At 39.9% G+C, this 19,416-nt stretch overlaps 1 protein-coding gene across 9 annotated transcripts in view; it reads right to left on the minus strand.

Annotated features, from left to right (window-relative positions):
* Window positions 1-19,416, minus strand: part of ush2a (Usher syndrome 2A (autosomal recessive, mild)) — a 215,687-nt gene that overhangs the window by 68,910 nt on the left and 127,361 nt on the right. For all 9 annotated transcript variants that reach the window (XM_085174318.1, XM_085173628.1, XM_085172926.1 and 6 more), the window contains 13 exons: window positions 17,652-18,250; window positions 17,313-17,482; window positions 17,051-17,217; window positions 16,859-16,947; window positions 14,251-14,585; window positions 12,333-12,488; window positions 11,714-11,877; window positions 11,305-11,514; window positions 5,870-6,072; window positions 5,670-5,782; window positions 4,639-4,867; window positions 3,194-3,362; window positions 2,846-3,067 (listed from right to left, as the gene is read on the minus strand). In XM_085174318.1, coding sequence (XP_085030444.1) covers window positions 2,846-3,067; window positions 3,194-3,362; window positions 4,639-4,867; window positions 5,670-5,782; window positions 5,870-6,072; window positions 11,305-11,514; window positions 11,714-11,877; window positions 12,333-12,488; window positions 14,251-14,585; window positions 16,859-16,947; window positions 17,051-17,217; window positions 17,313-17,482; window positions 17,652-18,250 — 2,826 coding nt within the window. The remainder of the gene's footprint in view (window positions 1-2,845; window positions 3,068-3,193; window positions 3,363-4,638; window positions 4,868-5,669; window positions 5,783-5,869; window positions 6,073-11,304; window positions 11,515-11,713; window positions 11,878-12,332; window positions 12,489-14,250; window positions 14,586-16,858; window positions 16,948-17,050; window positions 17,218-17,312; window positions 17,483-17,651; window positions 18,251-19,416) is intronic.

A 19,416-nucleotide genomic window follows, 5' to 3' on the forward strand; every position in this document is an offset into this window, starting at 1 on the left:
TGATGAGTTCTGGAAATGGGAGAAACTAGAATATATATATAATTTTTTAAATTTTTTTTTACTACATTTGCAATAATTTTAAGCAAACTTTTTTCGCTTTGTCAATATGGGGTATTGTGTGAAGAATTATGAGGTCAAAATTAATTTGATGTTTTTAGAAATAAAGGTGGATTATGTCAAAATACGGAACAAGTCAAGTATTGTGAATACATTCCAGATGTGCTATTATTATCATAGTCATAAGCTGGAAAAAGAATATTAGTATATAATAATTTGATAGTAACACTAGAGAGGAGCTTGAGTTGGAAAACAAACAAACAAATAAACAAAAACACATGCAAGTCACTGCAGCTTTAAAACATTTTAGTATGAGTCACTGAAATAATAAATAATGATATCCAAGCGGAAATGAGTGGAAGACAATTAAGAAAATGAAAGTTAAACTTTTACTGCAGGACAACCACAAAGAAAGACTGAACCCTGCCCACTGATGTGTGTTGTTGTGTTGATTTCTTGTGTTTGAGAAGGGTTGGATGAGGTATGTTTCTGACCCACTTCAATTTCATTTGATTTACACTGGGAGCTTTCCCATTTTAAATCAAATAGTCCAGCCCAAAGCACGTGTATGTGTATATTTTTGGATGAATGTGCAAGCACATGCAACTCTGTGTGTCATCACATGCAAGTTTTTATACAGGTGTGTGTGTACTGATGCTTGATTGTTGCTGTGTTTGTGTTTGAATGCTTGTGTGTTTATCTACGTGTGCACATGTGCACACAAGCCGGTACATGTATCCGTTGCCAGACGGCTGTCTCCTGGCATTGCTGTTCCCCTGCAGTGTGTGTGTATGGTTGTTGACAGTGTGGACGGTAATGTGTGATAGATCGCACTTCAGGGACCCCATAATCACATCAGCCTAACCTAGTCTATCAGCTGGGCACAATGGGATACCCTTCACTCCTCCTTTAATCTGCTCCATCTAGCTCTTCACCACTCCTCTGGGGGGTTTTTCCTTGTACTTTCTCTATTACTCACTTCCGATCTTTTTTGTGTGTTTGCATTTAACTCAGTATTTTTATTCTTTAATACTTTCTCCTTCTCTTACATTTCTTTCTGCATCAGTTGTTTAATTTGACATTTTTTCATTCAATGCAAGTGTTTATAACAAAATGTTATACAATATAGAGTTAGTTACTTTTTGTTTCTCACTCACTTTAAAAAAGTGACCTGCATATATTCTGAAGTTGTTAGTTTCTCTGATTCCGCCTTTCCATTTTTCTGTCTTCTACACACATTTGTCTCTCTGCATCATTAAAATAGCAAACCTTGCACTCAATGAGAAAGAGAAATGAGAGTGTGTGGTGCCAAGGTTAAGTAGCCTATCCTATAATAGTGTTGCTGTGTGCATGTTGTGTGTGACTGTCTTGAAACAGACGTGTGGGGTCGAGGTTGCATAGCTGGCCCCAGGGCTCCCCGACAGCGCAATGCACCCGGCAAATGGCCCTTAGCCTTGCTAGCGCCGCTAGCCCTACGATCCATCATACCATATGTTCTCAATGGGGAAGCTAACGCTAATGACTGATGAGTGGATGGGAAGGGGGCACATAAAGGAAGGGAGGGGAGAGAGGAGGAAAAGTTAGAAGAAAACGTGGTAAGAGAATAAAAAGGAAGAGCAAGAGACCAGAGGATGAAGCAGAAGAGTTTGGCGAAACGAGTTGAGTAAAACAAGATGACAGAGTTGGAGAGGAGATGAGAAATAAGAGAAGATGGAGAGGAAGAAGAGGTAGGGAGCATATGCACTCCTTGGGAGGCCTCCTCAAATGAAGGATGACCATATAGCCTGCTCAGCTGGAAGAGATAACAGAGGATCCAGTGGAGGAGAAGAAAAGAAAGATGAGACAAAATGGGCAATAGCATGATGAGGTGGAATATAATGATATATGTTAAATTACAAAGGATTACTCAGAAGAAAGTTAACACTTAACAACTTTCCAAAAGACTCTTACTGACAATGAATAAAAACTACAGGTTGGGGGTAAATTTAAAAAAAAAACAACTCTTTTCTATTAATTTTTTTAATCAGCAATTTATATATTTCTGCGTAAGTAGAGCTTTTGTGTGTGAGTGTGTGCATGGATAGGCTAACAGAGTACTATAGGCCAGCCCATATGGGGCCATTGTTTATGTGTGATGAATAGAGTCCACGTGTTTTTCTCTGGCACTCAACACTCAAGCAAACCCTGCCGAGAGCACCCTGTTGACTCTGTGTGTGTGTATGGGGGGCGCCTGAAAAACGTCTAAATGTGTAAAAGTGTGTGCGTATGAGAGAGAATGAGTGTGTATTTCTCCTGCTGTGTGCTTGGCAGTGCCCTCAACGGTGCCATCCTGAGTGTGTTTCATCATCATCTGCCATGACAAAGATGTCTAATGGCACACACATTTACACACACCAACACACAGACACACGCGCACAGTCCCATCTGTGCCATGGTATCCGGGTGCTTTGGGACACTGCGGGAGAGAAAGAAAGGGAAACGACCCTACGTTCCTGCACCATGTGTCTACCTCTCAACCTTATTCTTCTGCTCAACTCTCCTGTCGCTTTTTCCCTAGGTAGACGTTAAGTCATAACCACCAACTTCACTTTGACAAAATCCTTCTTACACCACAGCAACTAGTTTTCTTTTAAAAGGGCCTTTACTTTGTCTCCAGACAAAATTTGATAAGACGACAACTCATCAGGCTGTCAGACTTAAACAACCGTGTCTTCAACACTGGGGAAAAAACCACTCAAACAACAGCTAATGCTAGCTTACATTTTGACCCGTGTGTTTCTTTACTCACCTGGAGCATATTTATGCACTGCACCCCTCTCAGCATCACCACAGCACACCAGTGTTTTATCCACAATTTGGCCTCCACAGCACTGGACCCCATAGCCATCATGAAGGGTCCCACTACAGCAGAGCTGGCCGCCTGTCACTGAGTAAGGAACCCCCCCACAGCAGCTGTCACCCAGCCCCACAGAGACCCGGCCCTGCGAGTGGTCAGGACAGCAGTATTCATCTACAAAGACAAGGACAAATGAAGTAAACACTTGAGCAACACGAAGAAGAGCAAACCCCATGAAAGCAGAACACAATAGATTTGAGGTTAGTGGAAACACACTACATAAAGTAATTTGGAACTCACTGGTTTTCACATGGACATAATATCCTCCACAGCACTGATGGTCAGGAAGAGATGGGACTAGTTTGCCATTGCAGCAGACTGGGTTGGAGGAGTTATTCAAACTCAAATAGCTGTCCTCACAGCAGTGATGATGTGGCTTCTTTGTGTAAATTACTCCACTGCAGCAAACCTGTTTAATACGCAATTGAAAAAAACATATAAGATGATATGCAAATAAAATCAACTCAAACAAATACTTAAAGTTGGGATTATTGACTGTGGCACTGCAAGTCAACTAGGAGGCCATTAAAACTTTTTGGTGGGGGATATTTATTGGATATTAGGATGATTGTGATGAAATATTCATGCCAAAATTAACATTTTCAGGGTTTCTTCAAATACGCCATGACTTTAAAAAAACCTTTTCAACATATAACATCTGTAACTTTATGAATTCTAGACTGACTAAAAGGTACAGTGGTGCTTTTTGGGAGCTCAATCCTGATTGGGAGCTCATGGTGCACAAGTTAGCACTTTCTATTATTATATTCACATAATCAAGTCAGAAAATCCACATTTTCCATCACTCCTTCTTTATATTTGCCAAAAAAAACCCCACTGACATTTTGTTTTTCTTACTTGGGACTCAGGACTACATTAAGGAAATAACTTATGTGGTTCTATTAAACAAGGACGAAAAGAGTATATATATCCATACTCCTTTATGTTGCTCACATGACTAGCTGTGAAGAGAGGCATCTGTCAGCCTGTGTGTGTGTGTGTGTGTGTGTGTGTGTTGTGTACACATTTGTAAAATAAAGCCCTTCTCTTTAAGCACATATGTTGCATGTGCTAAATCTCAGCATATTCTCTTGCAGTACATAAGCAGGTGTACTTGTAAATATGTTGTTGATACTGTTTCTGCCCCTGGGTAATGTGGGGAGAAATGTATAGCAGGCATTCACTGTGCCAACTTGGCTGGCATTCAATGACATAAGGATGGAAGTCAATGCAGATGACAAGTTAATCTGTTTAGAGAAATTAATCACTGAGAGGTTGATTCTGAATCCCTTATAAAAGTGGGTGTATGGAAAAGGAAGTGTTCGCACTTCCCTATTGGTCTCTGTGGTGATGACCATACTATCCTGAGGGATTATACATTCTCCCCTTCAGATCAGCAGCCAAGACCCTGGACATCTGTCTCCTTTTGCACATTGTTGTTGTACAGCAAATTTTTTAATGTTTACTCACGGCAACTTCTAGTTAAAAGAGACTAAAGTACTGAAGTGGAAAGGGCAGGGGAGAGATGAAAAAAGATGAAAAAAAATGAACACTAAAAAAAAAAACCCCAAAACAAATGTCAATGTATCCATGAATAAAACTGTTTTAACCTGACCTTCTTCAAAACATGGTTGGAAAAAAGAATAGATATTTTTATGAGTAGAAAATGATGGCAGCATAATCACCTGTATGTCTGGATGGAAGCAGGACGTGCTGCACACACCATGACTTGCCGGACACTGCAGGTAGGAACATCTAAACCTTAAACCACCTGTGCCATTTAACTCCTCCCCCACGGCGGATGTGATCCCTGTTGACCCACCAGCACATGATCTGAGGGTACGTCTTAAAACCTCAAAGCCCAGCATGATCCCACTGGGTCTGCCTGGATGGGACCAATCTAATCTCACCACCCTGACAGAGAGAGAAGGGGGGCAACCAGAACAAAATGAAAGCGATAGGCAGGGGTATGCTCTCCTTCACACTCCTTTCACACAATTGTACCCACACAGTCACACATAAACTTTGAAACATACACACGCGTTCATGCATGGTTAATGCCTGACAAAGTTGAGTTACGTGTCGGGGTGTGTGTATCTTTATACACTTCACACTATTGATTTCCCCCCCTTTTTTAATCTCTTGACATCTGGCAGAGGAAAGACCTTTTTAGCAACATACAGAGTTATAACTTGCTCAGTTTCCTAGAAGAAAAATAAGCCACAAATCAGCATTTTTCTGCAAGTGCAAGATTTGCAACAATGTGGTTTGCATCACACATGAGAAACAAACATTTCATATGCCATTAACTGGCTGCAAATAAAACGTCAATGATCTAAACAAATTTTATAATGAGAAAAATGTAGTAGATTATTTTCATTTTAAGGTAGAATTGAGAGACTAATTGCAATCTTTAAAGTTTGTCAACTAAATCTAGTTTTACAGTACAAAATTGCAATGTTTTTTTAATTGACCAACGCGTTTTGGCTTGTGGCCTTCACCAGGGTCATAGCATGATGAGCCGAAACGCGTTGGTCAAGTATTAAAGTTGTTCATCTTCCCTCAAGTGTTGCTGGAGTTCCTGCTTTGTGAATTCTTTCATCCTCTCCATGCACCTCGGAAGCAGGTGAAGTTGTGCCAGAAAATTTTTGCTGTCAAAGAAAGTTAAAGAAAAAAAATACTATCATGAAAAAATGGCTGTACATTTGTAAATTACCTGGGACTTATCACTTGGGCATGTGGTGTTGCCAAGTCAGCAGGCAGGTCCTCCACAGTAGTAGTTCTGGTAACCTTGCTCCGGACGCATGCATACACTGTGCACACCTCCACCTAAAAAGCACATCAACAGAAAAACATGATGCATATGTTTACAGTGAATGTCTCTCTTTGCATATTTGCACTTGTTTGTATGAGTACCTGTATGTTGTAGACAGTAAAAGGCAGTAGGTCCCCCAGCAGGTATGACCCTGAGCTGTTGTCTACATTGCCATGAAGGCGATCATTAACATAGATGTTGTAACCAGTGACTGCACCATTAGGTCGAAGAGGAGGGATCCAGAGGACACGTGCTGTGTTGCTGTTTACTGGAACCACCTCTGGGGCAGACATCCCCTCTGGCTCTGTGAGGTACACATAATGATTGACTCCATTTATGAAAACAAACTGATTTCAGATCATGAAAACTGTAAACATGACACAAGACATGTCATCGTGAAACCATGTTTGATAAAATTATAGCAATTTTGGCAACAAGTGTAAATTTTTACATACCACCTGTTATAAAAATAGATGAACAGAGCTGTAAAAGAGTATATCAGTGCTAAGCTTTCACAACACAACTCATTTGATGATTGCTTGTAAAGGGCTTGTATTTATTTATTTATTTTTACAAAAAAACACCATTAAAATTGTAAAAAATTAAAATTCTAAAAATTCTAGTCAGTGACATAAATGGTAAAATGATGTGTTCCTCATGGTGAACATTTTAAAATGCATGTTAATTAGGAACATTGTATGAATATCATATTTGCTTTCATACAACTCTAGAAGTCTTTGTGTGTCTGTGTGTAAGAGAGAGAAAAGAGAGAAGCAGAGAGTATCCATATATCCATACATGACAGGGAACTGTGACTGTGTTTTAGAGGCAGGGTGACCACCTGCGTGTCTGCATGTGTGCAGTATTGCGTAGATAATGCTGTGTAGCAGTAAATGAAATGTAGAGCAGTGGGCTGGGTTTAGATAAGTGCATTGGCTGCAAATGAATTGGGTTAACTTGTCTTAGCTGAATGCATTTTCACTAAGAACAATAGATTCAATACGATCACCTCACTCACTCAGAATAACTGCCTCTTTCTGTGTTCTGTTATTATAGTTTCTCTTCTTTATTGGCTCTTCCATGTAATTCCCTTAATTCCTTTCCGTAATTCATTTAGCTGACTTTTTTTAAAAATTCTCTTCTAGCAAATGTAAAACTTCTACTGCATGGTGATTAATAAAGGACGGTAAACTAGAGTATAAGAAATGGGTTTCAGAGAGTGTGGGACAAAAGAGAGGAGTGAATTACGTAGAAAGAAGAGTATCTATGGAAGAATTAATCACAGAAGCAGTGAGCAAAATTCAAAATCAAAGAGAGAAACACCAGAGTGTGAGAGGAAAATAAAAAAGAAGGAAAAGGAATTCGATAAGAGAAACGGGTTGTGTGTCAGAGGGGTGATCATATAGACTCCATTTATTATTCTAAGTAAAAATTCACCCAGCTACGAGACGTTATCCCAATTCATTTGCTGCCAAAGCACTTACCTAAGCCCAAACTGCAGCTCTACATTTCATTTACTGCAGGATGGTATTATCAACGCAATACTGAACACAGGCGCTCTTTCACTCATACACACACAGACAAGCATGCACTTTTCTTGCCAATTAGTTCTGATGTTAGCATTGCCCTATAGACTGCAGGCGGTGTTAAGATGGTTGGTAGGGCTGAGCTGCATTAGTTAAAATATATCAGACCTCCTTGGTGTGTCTGTGTGTGTGTGAGCTTGCACTCATATGGCTGTAAAATAATGAAATTACCTCCGGAGCCCCCTCAGTTAAACGAGCCATGCTTTGCCTTTAGCACCTAATGATTTTCTAATGTTTTTAATGCACTTTTTATTATACTACTCAGATTAGAGCGAAAGAAAGAGGCTCCTGACATATGATTATAGTGAGAAAGGAAGAGGTGTGTGAGAAAGGAAAAAGAAATGGAAAGATTTTCAAAGAGGGAAGTGAAGATGGAAATAAAACTACAGACAGTAGCTGGTGGCCTCTGACATATGATTACACAGAGTGATTTGAAAGATAACTCTTGAATGCTAAGAGACTGGGCTGAAAGTTGAAGAGGAAATGGAGAGAAAAGTAGGGATGACAGTTGGATAGCCTGAACAATTCATGGTTAAAAGTATTAAAAGCTGACCCTGATTGAAAAGGGAAATACCAGTAGATCCAAGAACTGATATAATCATATTCCACTTAATACCCTCTCTCAAAGCTCCAGATTTTATATCCTGATAAGGAGTGCCAGTTGTTCATTTTACAAATATTAACAGATTATGCAGACAGCTAAAGCTCTGGGAACAGATGATGCAGTATTAGAGTTGTATTGTAATGATGTCAATCAATGTTCTGGTGTTTATGGTTTTCCATAATGTACGGCAACAGCCGTTAATCAAAGCACCTGTTTAACAAACTCCAATGTGAAGAAAAGTGAACTTTGTAGCTGCTTCATCAGCCGCTGTTCGTTTTACACAGTGAAAATCTACAGTAAAGCAACAGAAGTAGAGCTACAATAAAACATGCCAGTGAAGTGTTAACTTAGTCTGACACGTTTAAATTAGGCTGCTTGCTGACAGCAGGTCAATGCAATAGAAAGTGAGACCACTTTCGATTGCATTGACCTACAACACCTGCAATAAACAGGGGTGAGTCTATAGGGAGGCATGAGGTGTACTACACAATGTTTATTTCAAAGCTTTCATAACATTATTTTTCAGATCAGATTTAAAGTAATAAATAATATATAATAAAAGAAAATAATATATAATATTATATTAATGGAACTCTATTAACATTTTAAAATATAAATATAAAAGATTTTTTTCCATCCTGGGAAATATTTCTTATATTTACAGAACGAAATGGGCCAGTAAAGCTCTAAGCCACTGAGTTGGGGCTTTTAGGTTGGACACTGAATTATTATAAACTGTAAATTTATAATTAACTTCTAAACCATTATAACGTCTGTTTTCAGGGGCACAAAATTCTGTATCAAAGTACAGGACAATCTTCAGCTGATATACTCGCTTTTCTTCATTGCAGCCACCACACACTCTTTTAAAGGCTTAAACACACACATAAACACACACCCGATCTATGTCCTGCAGCAGACACAACACTGTCAGAACTATTTTTTGCCTCCAATTAATGTAAGAACGTTTTCCACAAAGACAGAGTATAGGCAATTTTATTTTATGCCTTAGTTTAGGTTCCATGTCTAACGTATATTATTTGATAATAACACATTTATGATCATTTATTTATTTATTTTTTAAATGAAATTTTAATATGTCATGTAAATACCGATGTCGTATGTAGTTACATTATTAAAATACTGTAATGTCTAAAATAGAAACCAATGAGCAGTTTATTTTGACGGATGTGTTTTTTCTTTTTTCAATATTTGTTATTGCTCATTAGAAGGTAAAAGTATTTCTTATCTGATTACTCGATGGAATAACCAATAGAATACTTGATTACTAAAATAATAGAGAGCTGCAGCTCTATTATTGTGTAAACCATGATCCAAAAACTGAAAAAAAGTAACAGAGCTGAATTACTGAACATGAATAAACTAATTTGAATCGTGCTGCTTTACATTCTGATGTATTGTTTATGTGATCCTATTGTCCCACATTGGGTTTTTAACTGCATCAACAGGTAATATGTCTGTGTGTCTCTTACCGTAAATGTTGGTATTTGGTATAAATTAAAAATTAAATGTATTTAATTTTGGCAAATCATTGTTACTTCTACCTGACTTTTCACTTTGTTCTTGTGAATTGTAAACTGTTAATTGTATTGCAAAGCACAGTAATTCGAACTCTTTTTTGTTAGTGGTAGAACAAAGCTTGTGTTTATATAGCATGTGTGCAATTTTTGTGTGTTTGTTTGCTTATGGTGCAAACAAGCAATTCACAACACCTTAAATCTGCCTCACACACTTTGTATTGATTTCATGCCTGACTACATGATGTGTTTAACATCTCCTGTGAAGCACAATGTCGGAGAGAAATCCATGTTAACCCAGGCACAACACTTAGGTGTGCTGAGTTGAAGCAATGTACAGTCATGTGAAAAGAAAAGTTTTTTCTCCACAGTCCTCTGAGAATCTAAGTACACCTTTACTGCTTCCATAGGAATTAAGAGAGGATGTAGCTGTTAGGTGCTGCTAATCAAATGTGCTTAATTAATTGATCATCAGCAAGTGTGATCACGTCTATAAACGGAGACATTTTGGCAGCTTGCTGGTGTGGAGTATTCAGATACGTAACACAATACCACAGTCCTCTCAAGAGTGGAAGCCTCCACAAAGTCATCCCAAGATCACACAACACTCCAAGAAACTCCAAAAAATCCAAGAGCTACATCTCAGACCCTTTCCTCAGTTAGCATTTCAATAAGGAGAGATCACTTGGAAGAAATGATCTATAGAGATAAAGAAATGTATTTGTCGATTAGAAATCAGGGCAGAACAGATTTAGGACAGGACCCCCCAGAGTCTAGATGTTGGTGATGGTGAAGAGGAAGACTGAGGCTTGAATAAAGCTCTGGCTGAGATGTCTGAGGTGGAGATGGGGAGAAGGTGGGTTACATGAAAAACAATCTGAAAGGGAGAATGACAGAGAGCACAGATTTAAACCATGCAAAGCAGAGCTGATTGGCTCAAAGAAGGCAGGCGAGACAATGATTGGACTAGAATAATGATGTCCGTGTTGAGACTGACACCGTGGGCAAGTGGTTGACATGTAAACAGAAAAGTACCCAGTAAAGCTGCCAGATGAGTGATTACAGATCTTCCTTGTTGAACATGCATATAAGCTTCATGCTAATTATTGAAGTTCATGAGAGTTCAATTAGAAAAAGACTGAAGAAATATTGCTTGCTTGTCAGATTGCCACAAAAGAACCTCTGAAAATTCCTCCACAGCCATGTGAGAAACTGGTTATACCAAAAATGATTAGTTCAACTCATTGCTGCTAAAAATTGATCTTTAACCTGAATCAATTTCTCACAAGAATGCAGAAAGTCCTAAGAAACTGTACAATAGCAATAGCTATTTGGATAAATGGTCGGGCATGTGTGTAAAGTGCGGCGCAAGTAGGGGTGAGCTGCCGATTATTTTGGGAAGCCTTCTTTTCTCCTGTGTTTTTAGACCAGGGAGGTCAGACTGTGTCATTCCTTTCTTTTCTTTTTCGTGAACAGGTCAGAGGAGAACTGAAGCCTAGGTTGTGTTTTGTTTGTTGTGTTGGCCTTAGCTCACCCCGAAATCATTCACTCCCACTACCGTGAGTGCCATTGCTGTCAATAAATCATTGTTAAAAGTCCGATGCTGTGGCTGTGTCTGTTTGGGCGTGGGAAGTCACGGGACACCCCGCTCTTGTTACGGTCATCTCGAGCCGGGTCGTAACATGACCCAATTCAGGTTTCTCCATGGCTCAAAAGCAGACAATCACAACCTCAGAAGAACATGTGCTGAATGAAAAAACAAAACAGAAATATTGTTTGCCAAAGATGATAGTAAAATATACACATACTTCCATCTGCTGTGGTGACATTAACCACTGCCTTAGATGTATTATAAGCTCCGTTGGACACTTGTAATGACACGAGATATGTGGTACTGGGCCAGAGGTCACTTATCACTGCAGAGGTGATCTCAGGGGTGAAAGTTAAGATCAGACTTGGCTCTGGAGACTCCACTGTGAGAAAGAAATATTCCACTTCTCCCTGTAGGTCTTGTAAAGCTAAAATAGATATCAAGAGAAATGGAAAAGAGTGATAGGTCAGTGAAAGTAAAAAGATACTTTCAGTCTCTGGTGTCACTTTCTTTTAAACAGACAGGACAGCACAGACATCATACAATAAAAGCATGACCCTGTGCAAGGCGCTGTGAGTTTCAACACCTCTCCTGAACAGTGTGTAAAAGAAGAAGGTTAATCTTACATGGTTGTGTCCAGTTGACCTGTATAGCAGTGTGATTGATAGTAGAGGCAGACAGAGATGGAGGGTGGAGGGGAACCCCAGCCATGGTCACTGCTGTAACGATATCTCCTGATGTGTTTCCCACATCATTATGAACCTCTAACTGGTACTGGAAACGGGTGAATCTGTAGAGACGCAGCATCACTCTTTGTAGTGCAAACATTAGTTTAAACTGGAAATCAACCACATACTGGTGGAATAAAGTAAAATATGTTTATCTGATAGTTGTGCTAAAATAGTAACTTGTATTTCTTCTTGCATCACATGAAAAAGTCCTGCCAAATGAAAAGTGCTGACACACTCAAAAGTTTGTCAGTTTACTCCTTGAATAAAGCACAGTGGAGACATAAACCCAGAGCTGTTTAGCAAGCACGGTGGAAAAAAAAGTGCTTCCACCAAGTGCCAAACTGAGATTAGGGGACGCTGTGTGAAAAACAATTTAATTCTTTGGGATATTTGCTTAATGTATCTTTGAGCGGTATTAAAAGATCGGCATCAGCAGCAGCTCGCCGATCGGCTCTGCACACACGGTTTGCTGCAGCGCTGCCGTTTGCTCTAGAGCTCATTTCAGTAATCTCACCTGCTTAGGCCTTTATCTTGGTAGAACAATTTGGTGCCGGAGTAAACATGGAGCCAGCGATGGAGATCTTCAGAGGGGGGTGGAGACTGGGCTGTTAATGTGGGAACTGTGGTGATGGCCAGGGGCTGGTGGGTTTTACGTCTGAGCAACTTGTATCTGAAAGGGAAATTTGAATAAAAGAAAACACACACACACACACACACACAGTTGGATATTTAGGAATCCATTAACTCCAACATTAACTAATTTGAGCATAAAGACACCTACTGTACCCTCCGTACACACAAACCTGCCCATGGATGCTTGCAGACACACACACACACACACACACACACACACACACTTAAACGCACATTTTCAACTGGTTCTTATCCTTATCACTCATTCCCTCCTCTTCTATTCTTCTTTCACTGCATCTCATCCCTCCCTCTCTACACCCCTCCATCCGTTGTTTTTTTTTTTCTGCGGGGTTTGTGTTTTCCTCTCCCTACAGTGATGCTAATTTCTGCTGTAATCAGAAGAGAAGGGCTTAATGCCGCCTTTTAACCAACCCACTTAGACAAACACACAGAGCTGAGCAGAGCAGAACAGAGAGACAGGCTCATGCATTTTAATCACCCACTAGGAAAATGGACCTTTATTCTAGGCCTAATCGCCGACAGACTAGAACAGGACAGAACAAAATGAACCAGAATGTGCATTAGGACTGAGAAAACACTGATTAAAAAATGCAGAACACTTAGCTCATTACCAGGACACTCATGTTAGCAGCTTGTTAACGTGTTCCTATCTGCTTGTTTGCTTAAGTTTTTCAGCAGCAATTGAACATCACCAGAATGTGTCTCTTATTATCGACATGCTGATTTTAGTTCTTATAGTCTGGTTTCCAACTTTGGGCTAAAGCTAGCTAATGAATAAAAACACAGGGGTAAGTCAGATTATGTAAAGTTAATGGTGGTTACACAGATTTGGGTCCTTTTATCAGGTTCACATAATTAATGATGTACTGATGTTTCTGTACTGGGCAATTTAAAGAATTTCCCTTTTTTACTTTCTGTTCACTTAGTTACATTCCTATGGATTATACGACTGATCCATAGCATAAATGCTGGTTAAATGTTCATGTTTTTCTATTAAGTACTTTGAAACAGAAGATAACAGCAAAAAGGTCCTGGGTTTAATCCAAAGGCCATCTGGGGTCTTTTTGTGTGGGGTTAGCACATCTCTTTCTGCCTGCATGGGTTTCCTCTGGGTACTCTGGCTTCCACCCACAGTTCAAACACACGCATGTTAGGTTTAACAGTGACTGTGAATTGACTGTTGGTTTGATTGTGAATGTGAAAGGTTGTCTGTCGCCCTGCAACAGAGTAGCAACCGTCCCTGCCCTCTGATAGCTTCAGCCCTCTGTGACCTTAAACTGACGGTAATTTAATGGATGTAATTGGTTTGTATTGCTTCAAAGCAGCTACTTTATTGCTCAGGTGGAGTGGAGTCTCTTAGTTTATATGTGTTTTGAAGCAGAAGGGGTATCCAAAACATAAAATCATAACTTAATCTAATAGTAAAAGCAACAGTTCTTTAATATGTTTAAAATGACTATTATACTTTTGCTGCTACCTGTAATGCTTTTCTATAAAAACTTTATGATGACTTAGAAGACTATTTAGGTGCAAAGTCAGCTTGTCAATGTCTTCTGTTTCATATCATTTCATGTAGGAATGGGTTAGTTGACATAAACTTAACCTGATGTTGATGTAGAACAGCACCTCACATGTCCAAATGCCACATTTATACGTATATATTTGTGTGCTGGATATTATCGTGTAAGCAAATGAGGACTTAAAGTGACATAAGACATACATTTTTACTTTGCCATCACTGGTTAAAAAAGGGGGCAAAAAAGAGATATGGATGTTACCTTATATTAGGTCCATTGGGCCTGCTCGGTGGTTCCCATGAAATGGCGAGGAAAGATTCACTGACTGCTACTACTGATAGCGGTGAAAGCCCTTCAGGTCTTGTGGGTAATGTGGTAGCTTGAGTTGGCAGGCTTTCTGTGCATCCCCCAATATGTCCTCCACCCTTAGAGCATGCTAACACAGTGATACTGTAATTTGTATATGGAACAAGGTCCGTTACAGTGGCGTTAAGCTCAGAAGTATTGCTAGCGTTGAATGTAATACGGGGTTCTGGGAGGCGGATCTCATAGCTGTGAATTTCTCCATTAGGAATAAGAGGGGGTGACCATGTGACCTGCAACAAAAAAAAATGGTATATGATATAAGCATTGTGTTTCTCATGGTATATTCAGATACAATTGAACAGTGCTGAGAAAATTTGTTTAATCCTTTCCAACTGCCCTGCTGTCCTAACTGACTGGGCATTTAAATGTTCTTGATAGGAAGAAAAAAAAAGCTTTTAGTTGGATGAACTACAGGAAGTCATGATGTAGGTGTGTGTTTATTTATGTGTTCTTGCAGCGTGTGCTCATGCAAAGATGCAGACAGAGTGCGAATGAATGCATGTGTCTTCAGGTGTGACACTAGTCACCTGCATAAGTGAGAAAACAGTATTTAGGTGGTCACTCTCTCTCTGTGTGTATGTGTTGAGCTGTCATGTGGGTAAAGATAACCTGACTTTGACTTGAGCAGAAGATGCCTTTCATCACATTTAAAACAGGGCACACGCACATGCACAAACACCATGCTAAAATAATGAAAGCAGCTGGTAATGGAATTGCTGCATGCAAAAACAAAAGCCTGCTGCTGTTGAGCACTGCATTTGATTTGGAAACAGTTCAGTCTGTCAGCATTTCAGGGTGAGGAAGAAGGTAACTGGCACACACACAAATGGTAATACACACACATTTACTTACAAACACTCACGTAATACGAAATTACAGCTTTCTTTACGATGATATTTTGTTGACGCATTCACGTATAAACACATACACACTTGCGAATTTATGAACTGTACGATCTAAAACACGTACATATACGAACTGTCATGTACAATAACTGATCAGTTCAGAGCTGGCTGAGACTTATGAGTTTTGGTGATTAAGTGGTCACTGTTGATGAGAGTATTATGAATGAATGTCAAGCATAATTATTTCTCATGCAACCTTGATATTCATTTAACAAGTGACACTGTGAGGTTATACAGGACACACACAACGCACTCCTAGTAACACACCCACTAACACAGAAAGACACCTACCAACACACACAACTTAAAACACGTACACACAACCACATATGGGCAGGGTCATTTTGAGTTAGGTAGCTCATTTCCCAAAGTGCGTGTTGGGTGTGCTTTGTGGTGGAAGTCATTTACAGATTGAATAGCTTGATGTAATCTGGAGATGGTGAAGACAGCAGAGACCCCGAGCTGACACAGAGCAATAGGGCTAAGGCCAGTACAGAATGTGTGTGTATATGTGTGTGCGTGCGTTTGTATATGTATTTTTGTATATTTAAATGGGAGAGAGACCTATTATACAGTTGGAAGTGAGAGAATAATATCTAATATTATAGTGTATCTTTTTTCAGTCCTTCTTTTGTAGATTTTGTAGATCCTGACCACAGAATCACAACTTAAAACAAACACTTTCAAAAAAATAAGAAAATCAAATTTAATAAAACATAACCAGGATACTGATTAAGATAAACCTTATGTGTTATGGTTTACACTAGCCTCTTCTCCATGTAGCAGATTGAAATGTAGAAAGTAATTGAAAAAAAATGAAGGAAAAAAGAATCAAGATGCTCAGAATCCTTCTTTTAGTTTTCAAGGTCAATTGGTAACCAGGAAGCCCCATGTCTGTCTGTCCAATTAGCAACAACCAGGAAGGAACGCTTTCCTTCTTGCACCTGTGACCCCTAAAGCTGTGCTGCTGCATAGATGACAGGGGTGGTTCTGAAATGATGACAGGCATTAGCATTTTTCTCCAGTTAGCATTAGTGTAGGTCTGTGAGTGCATGGGTGTGTGCGTCTGTCTGTATTGGCATGCATGCCATATTGTTTCAGTGGCTTTCATGGATAGGCCTTGATGTGAGATTAGCCAGTGGTGGAATTTAACTCCAGTCCCTCCTTCAAAATGGCCGACAGGAAGGAAGCAGCCTCAGAGAGGGTCAGAGCCCCTCCCATTTCTGAAGGGGACCTTGAGTTGAATGTTTTTCTTTCTCATTAAATCCGAAAAGGGAAAGACGGAAGAACCAGCGTGACATTGCTTTGTCTTTTCCACGCTGTCAAACATAGGGTAACTGAAGAGATTCTCAATGACGCTGACTATTTCTTTGAAACATAAACACTATAAATTCTAAAAGCACATTCTATGATTCTGACACCTTCTATCAGCTGAATGTATTAAGAGATATTGTAATTCAGGATCAGTAACACCATGCCTGATTTGGATAATAACTGTGTGCTGCAGGCCATATTTCAGAGCTCCTGTCCTCTCATAACAGAGCCACAAGATTTTGGTGAAACTCTGAGGAGCCAGTTTAAAAAAAAGTTGCCCTTACTTGAAGTGTTGCTGGTCCCAAGACCTTAATCCTTGGTGGACTGAGGCCAGCGGGTCGAGAAGGTCTGGTGGTAATACTGACCCAGGGCCCTGTAACAACAAACATTTTTTGTGCAATTTAAAAGCTGCAGCACTAGTCCCTTCTTGGGCAGACTGAATTTACTTTTACTCAAGCTTGTTATCAAAACCTTACCTGTGGTGTTGCCCGCTTGATTATGGAGCACAAGTCGATACTGGTAAGTAGTCCAGGGACTGAGAGCTGATGAAGAGTCCAGGAAAGAAAGAGGAGAAGGATCAGGCAGAAGATGACCCACTGTGGAGACTTGTTTGGTCCCAGCAACTCTGCGCTCAATCACCCACCTAGAGCCAGAACAAGATACATTTGAAAAATAATGCATATTGTATTTTTGCAAAGAGTTTATAAGTGTTTCAGAGTTTATGTCATTTTGTCTTACCGTTCTAATGGTCCATTACTCCGCTCTGCTGTACCCCATGACAAGAGGACAGAGGTGGGTGTATCTGAGTAAAGATGAGGAGCAGGAACCCCTTCAGGCTGAGCTGGGAGGGTGCGAATATGCTGAGACCTCTCAGACACTGAACAACCTGCATTAGTGCACGCTTCCACCTTGACATTGGAAAGCACATTTTAAAACATCATAACGTGTTATGACTACAAGGTTATCAGTGTAAGACCAAGAATTTTAATCTGTAAATCTGGCACTTTTAACTGCTAAGCTAGCATACTTATTATATGTAAAACACCATAAAGCAGTTTATTAACTAAAATGTAGTACCTGGATGCTGTAGGCTTGGTAGGGAAGTAGACTGAGGAAGGTGTAATTGGTGGTATTCCCTAGAACAGTGACTGAAAGAGGTGTTGATCTTGAAGCTGCACTAGAAGGGGCACTATCGAATGGACCATCTTCTATAAAATGTTCAGTATTAAAGTTTACTGCACTATACTGTGGTGTTGACACTGAGAGGCTGGCAGATACACTGGTGATATCAGGTTCAGTAGGGTGGAAGGAGAAGGTACTGGTGCCTTCGCTCACATCAACAACATGAGTGGATTCATTCTGGTTATCTGCAATGCCAGGTTTCAAGATGGCGATGTGGCTCGAGTCTTGGTGGGTGGTTAGACTGGATGATGGTCTGGGGTTATGACCTGAGTTTAGATATGCACCCTTGGTACTGGGAAGCAGACTTGGGTTAGGAGTCCACCTGATGCTGGAGAATGAACTGGGTTTATAGTGTAAAGAAGTGACAGAGCTGGGGTAAAGATAAAGGGTATAATTTGTGATAATTCCATTTGGTTGTGTGGGAGGAACCCAGGTAATTGATACACTACGAGGTTGAAGCCCTGATACAGTTGGGGTGTCTACTGGTCCTGGACCTGCAGAAAGAGGAAAATAACGATAATAAGAGATGGAGTGGAAAAGAAAAGACAAGAAACCTTTTAAAAGACTGTAAAAAAGCAAGGAGGGGGGATTTCAAAAGAATTATTTGACTAGTAACATCAAGAATGACATCAGAAGGACAAAGAGTGATTTTGCCATCCCTATCCAAGGGATTAACATGAAAATTCTCTTTCTCTCTCAATTTCCTCCCAAGAGCAAACTAAGGTTGTATTTATAGATTTTGTGGTACTTATGATTGAATAAATTTGATTCTGCATCTTTCAGTAGTGAGATATTTAGGCTAGACTGGACTGCAAGGAACATTCTAGCTTAACAATGAGCAATAAATGTTGTAAAAAGATAAATTGGATTAATTATACTGACCATCATGGATGAAGCAAGAGAATCTTAGAACGGCAAGGGGTAAAGACTTGAGCAACTTTTACACAGACTGCTTTGTAATGATCAGAACTGGGTTCTAGCATTTCTGAAATGACAAAACTTGCAGGGGAATCCCCTATCTATCTATCTATCCATCTATCCATCTATCCATCCATCCATCCATCCATCCATCCATCCATCCATCCATCCAATTAAGAAAATCTTGCAGTATTCACCAAACATAAGGTCAGGAGAACCAAACTGAGTGATAGAGACAGGACAGGACAGGACAGGAAATTTATGTCTACTGTCATTCTCATTAAGTGTGAGTGTCACCAAGAACCCAAATTATCATGTTCAAAATATCCAGGTAGATGTTCACATCAGTAGACTAATGGCAAACACGGATCACATCACATGAACCTATACAAGACGTACAGAAGACTATTCAGAGTGACACTTCACTTTATGGTAGCTCATTTGAAGGAAATGCCCCCTCCCCCCTCCTTACTGGGCATTTATATCCCACTGTACTGCCCTATAATGGACACACAAAGGTGCATGTCCATATACATAGACATGTCCTTCTTAACGCACACACTCACATGCCCACACCCACTGCGATGCAGTATAGCAGTAATGGTGCTGTGTGAAGGGCAAGCAGATCAAGGTGACTGAGCGGACTGAGGGAGCGTGCTGCGTCGCTAAGTGCTACTGCTAACCGCTAACGGCTTTCCCAGATGGCGGTGTGTATGTTTGTGTGTAAGGGAGAGACAGAGAG

The sequence above is a fragment of the Neolamprologus multifasciatus genome, chromosome 1, assembly GCF_963576455.1.
Source record: "Neolamprologus multifasciatus chromosome 1, fNeoMul1.2, whole genome shotgun sequence".
NCBI classification, from domain to species: domain Eukaryota; kingdom Metazoa; phylum Chordata; class Actinopteri; order Cichliformes; family Cichlidae; genus Neolamprologus; species Neolamprologus multifasciatus.